The sequence below is a fragment of the Microtus ochrogaster genome, chromosome 1, assembly GCF_000317375.1.
Source record: "Microtus ochrogaster isolate Prairie Vole_2 chromosome 1, MicOch1.0, whole genome shotgun sequence".
Taxonomy (NCBI): domain Eukaryota; kingdom Metazoa; phylum Chordata; class Mammalia; order Rodentia; family Cricetidae; genus Microtus; species Microtus ochrogaster.
This window is the reverse complement of record NC_022009.1, coordinates 104287928-104291885: the sequence shown is the minus strand read 5'-3', so window position 1 is coordinate 104291885 and position 3958 is coordinate 104287928. Positions and strand designations below refer to the sequence as shown.

Below are 3958 nucleotides of genomic sequence, written 5' to 3'. Positions count from 1 at the left end.
AATGGGACCTCCTGAAACTGAAAAGCTTCTGTAAAGCAAAGGACACAGTCAACATGACAAAATGACAGCCTACAGAATGGGAAAAGATCTTCACCAACCTCACATCAGACAGAGGTCTGATCTCCAAAATATAAAAAGAACTCAAGAAATTGGACACCAAAAGAACACATAATCCAATAAAAAAATGGAGTACAGACCTAAACAAAGAACTCTCAACAGAGGAATCTAAATGGCTGAATGACACTTAAGGAAATGTTCAACATCCTTAGTCATCAGAGAAATGCAAATCAAAACAACTCTGAGATTCCATTTTACACCTGAAAGAATGGCCAAGATCAAAAATACTGATGACAACTTATGCTGGAGAGGTTGTGGGGAAAAGGGAACACTTCTGCATTGCTGGTGGGAATGCAAGCTGGTACAACCCCTTTGGATGTCACTGTGGCCATTTCTCAGAAAATTAGGAAACAACCTTCCTCAAGACCCAGTAATACCACTTTTGGGTATATAACCAAATGATGCTCAATCGTGCCACAAGGACATGTGCTCATCTATGTTCATAGCAGCTTTGTTTGTCATAGCCAGAACCTAGAAACAACCTAAATGCCCCTCGACCAAAGAATGGATAAGAAAAATGTGGTTCACTTTCAGAATGGAGTACTATACAGCAGAAAAAAATAACGACATCTTGAATTTTGCAGGAAAATGGATGGAGTTAGAAAACATAATTTTGAGTGAGGTAATCCAGAAAGACAATTATCACATGTACTCACTTATAAAGCAAAGAAAGACAGCCTACAAACCACAATCCCAGAGAACTTAGACAACAATGCAGACACTAAGAGACACTTACATAGATCGAATCTACATGGGAAGCAGAAAAGTAGAAAAAGACAAGATCTCCTGAGTAAATTGGGAGCATGGGGACCTTGGGGGGGATTGAAAGTGGGAGGGGAGAAGTAAGACGGGAGCAGAGAAAAATGTAGAGCTCAATAAATATCAATAAAAAAAAGAATGAGGTTATTCTGAAGCTTGTTGGCTCATTATTTCACTGTAATAGTTATATAGTTTGTCACTGCAATACACTGTCAATCAACTGTGCCAGAATTTCAGCTTCTGGATATAACTTCCATATTTCCTTTTCTAAATTTTCTAGACTTTTTAGGCTGTATTAATAAGAAGGAAATAACCATGAATTTAACTCACATCTATGTTGTATTGCAAGTTTAAGAAACCTAAGTGCTTAGTTCACTATGATTTGCCTACTCCCTCATCGTATGTCCAGGCACTTTATACCATTACAGTTATCTGTGCTCAAATATAAATTGATAAATATAACTGATATATCTATAAACAAAACCCTAATAGTCTTTATCTTAGGTCAACCAGGCTAATACTAATACCTGGACTAGGAATTATGAACCAGACTTAGCTTCCTTCCTTATGTGCATGCTTTCTTTAAAGCAATATATATTAATTCTTATCTATTAATCACGGTTTTAACAATAAATATTTAAAATATTACATTTGGTCAAAGCTGTATTTTTTATCACTTTGTTATTAACAACGAGAAGCTTAGTATAGCAATACCTTCCTAACTAATCACTACCATCCTTACAGGTTACATCCTTACAGCACGCGATTTGCTACCAAAGGACAACAATTAGCTGTATCTCTAGTTAGGATTAAATAAGGCAACCCTCTTTTAACCAATTCAGTTAAACACCTGGCTACTGGCAGTATCTTCATCTATCCAATAAATATTACCCAACAACAATACCTATGTAACTGCTCTCTCTATAATCATTTTCAGATTTACTTAACTATCAAATCAACATGAAACTGAAGATAACCTTGAACTCTCTGACTCTGACCAATGCTGGGATGAAAGGCATGTGCCATTATGCCTGGCTATACTGACATTTTCATAGGACAATTCCGATTCAAACAGCAAAGTGACTAACAATGCCATGCCATGAGATCAGTGACTTTACAAAATCATCTAAGAAATGCTTGTTACAATGCTAGATATATGAGTGGAGAAAGTGTGATAAAGAGATTGCAGACAAGTTTTCCAGTGCTTTTGTAGCAATAAGGAAAACTCCTATTTGACAGCTGAAAAAAACAAGTGAGATCAGAAGGTTTTCAAGTTGTGAATACAGCATGTTTATATTGTGCATTTAGTGGAGGCATACGGTTGTAAGCCACCGAAAAGGGAAAGATCTAAAAGGGAAATGAGAATCAGGCCTTAGGAATAGGATTCATTCCTAAGAAAAGAAAAAGTGTGGAGAAAGACACAGGAATGCTGGTCAACTGGTTCCACTAACACAAGAAGGAATGGGAGTCAGGTCAAGGCAGCAAGAAGAGTAAGCGAGTCACTTAGAGGTCACTGTTTGTAAGTAAGCTTCATAAACAGTGGAAATTATTCTTTTATTAATTTCTTTCTTTCTTTTTTTTTTCGTTTTTCGAGACAGGGTTTCTCTGTGGCTTTGGAGCCTGTCCAGGAACTAGCTCTGTAGACCAGGCTGGTCTCGAACTCACAGAGATCCGCCTGCCTCTGCCTCCCGAGTGCTGGGATTAAAGGCGTGCGCCACCACCGCCCGGCTTTATTAATTTCTTAATTTTAACCATGGGACATTTCCAGGATAATTACAGCAATTTTAGAAGCAATCAATCAGCACATGGCAGTGCAGCTATCAAGTATGCCACGATAAACCATTTTTAACGAGCACTGTGCAATGTCTCCTTTTATGCTCTCAACACTACTGATAATACTTGTGTGTACAGCAGCTCATGTTACAACTAGCACTCAAGGGCTGAGACAAGGACATCACCAGTTCACAAACTAGCCAGACAGGATACAAATGAGCTCATATCTTGAAAAAAAAAACAAAACAAAACCACAACACAAAGGATATGTACATACTAAAATGTAACACACACACACACACACACACACACACACACACACACAGACAATACAAAACATTTTTCTGGGGGCTGAGTGTAGTTTAGCTGTAGACTGGTAGCCTAACATATATGGCCTTGAGTTCACTACCCAGTACCAAAAAGAAGGAGGAAAAAGATATTTAATTTGTGTGGGTGTGTGTGGGTGCATATGAAATACACACACACACGCACACACACATATGTTTTAGAAATGGAGTTTTACTGTGTTGCCCAGGCCTGCCTCAGACTTCCTTAAGATGTTCCTGTTTCAGCCTTCTAAGCAGCTGGTATGTCACTTGTTACTATATACATGCTATTTTATTCAAACAGATATTTTGTTTTTTTTTCTTTACCTGTGATTTTTCAAGGAGATCAACCAAAATAGGAGGTAATTCTTCTGCATCTAAGTATTCAAGCAATTCTCCTTCTTCATAAGGCAATCGGATGGTCTCAGAATCTTAATTTTAAAACAAAAGTTATGAAATCAGGCTCACAAAAGTAAGAATTGTGATTTAAATGACTTTTAAAAATAAAATACATAGAGCGTGAGAGATGGCTCAGTGCTTAAGAGCACTTGCCATTCTTGCAGAGGACTTGGGTTCTGTACCTAGATCCCACATGGCAGCTTATAGCTGACTGGAACTGTCAGCTCTGTGGGCACTGGCATTCATATGTACATACCTCCCCCCACACCAATTACATACATATACACATAATTAAAATTGATAAAATCTTAAAATACAGCTTAGAGGCTAAGTCTTATTAGTCAATTATACCACATTGCTGGAAAACTTGTTTACTACAAAAGATTTTAAACAAGAACAGGAAAATAAGCACTTCTGATCCTCCTGCCTCTACACACTGAGTGCTAGGATTACAGGACTTTGACATCACGTCTATGTGATGCTATGAACTAAACTCCAAGCTCTGTGCACACTGAGCAAGTATTCCACCAGTTAAACGATATTCTTTTTTTTTTTTTTTTTTTTTTTGGTTTTTCGAAACAGGG

At 37.6% G+C, this 3958-nt stretch overlaps 1 protein-coding gene across 1 annotated transcript in view; it reads right to left on the bottom strand.

Moving 5' to 3' along the window:
• Supt20h (SPT20 homolog, SAGA complex component) overlaps positions 1 to 3958 on the bottom strand; it is a 37095-nt gene that overhangs the window by 25396 nt on the left and 7741 nt on the right. The window contains exon 7 of the mRNA XM_026778892.1: positions 3303 to 3406. Coding sequence (XP_026634693.1) covers positions 3303 to 3406 — 104 coding nt within the window. The remainder of the gene's footprint in view (positions 1 to 3302; positions 3407 to 3958) is intronic.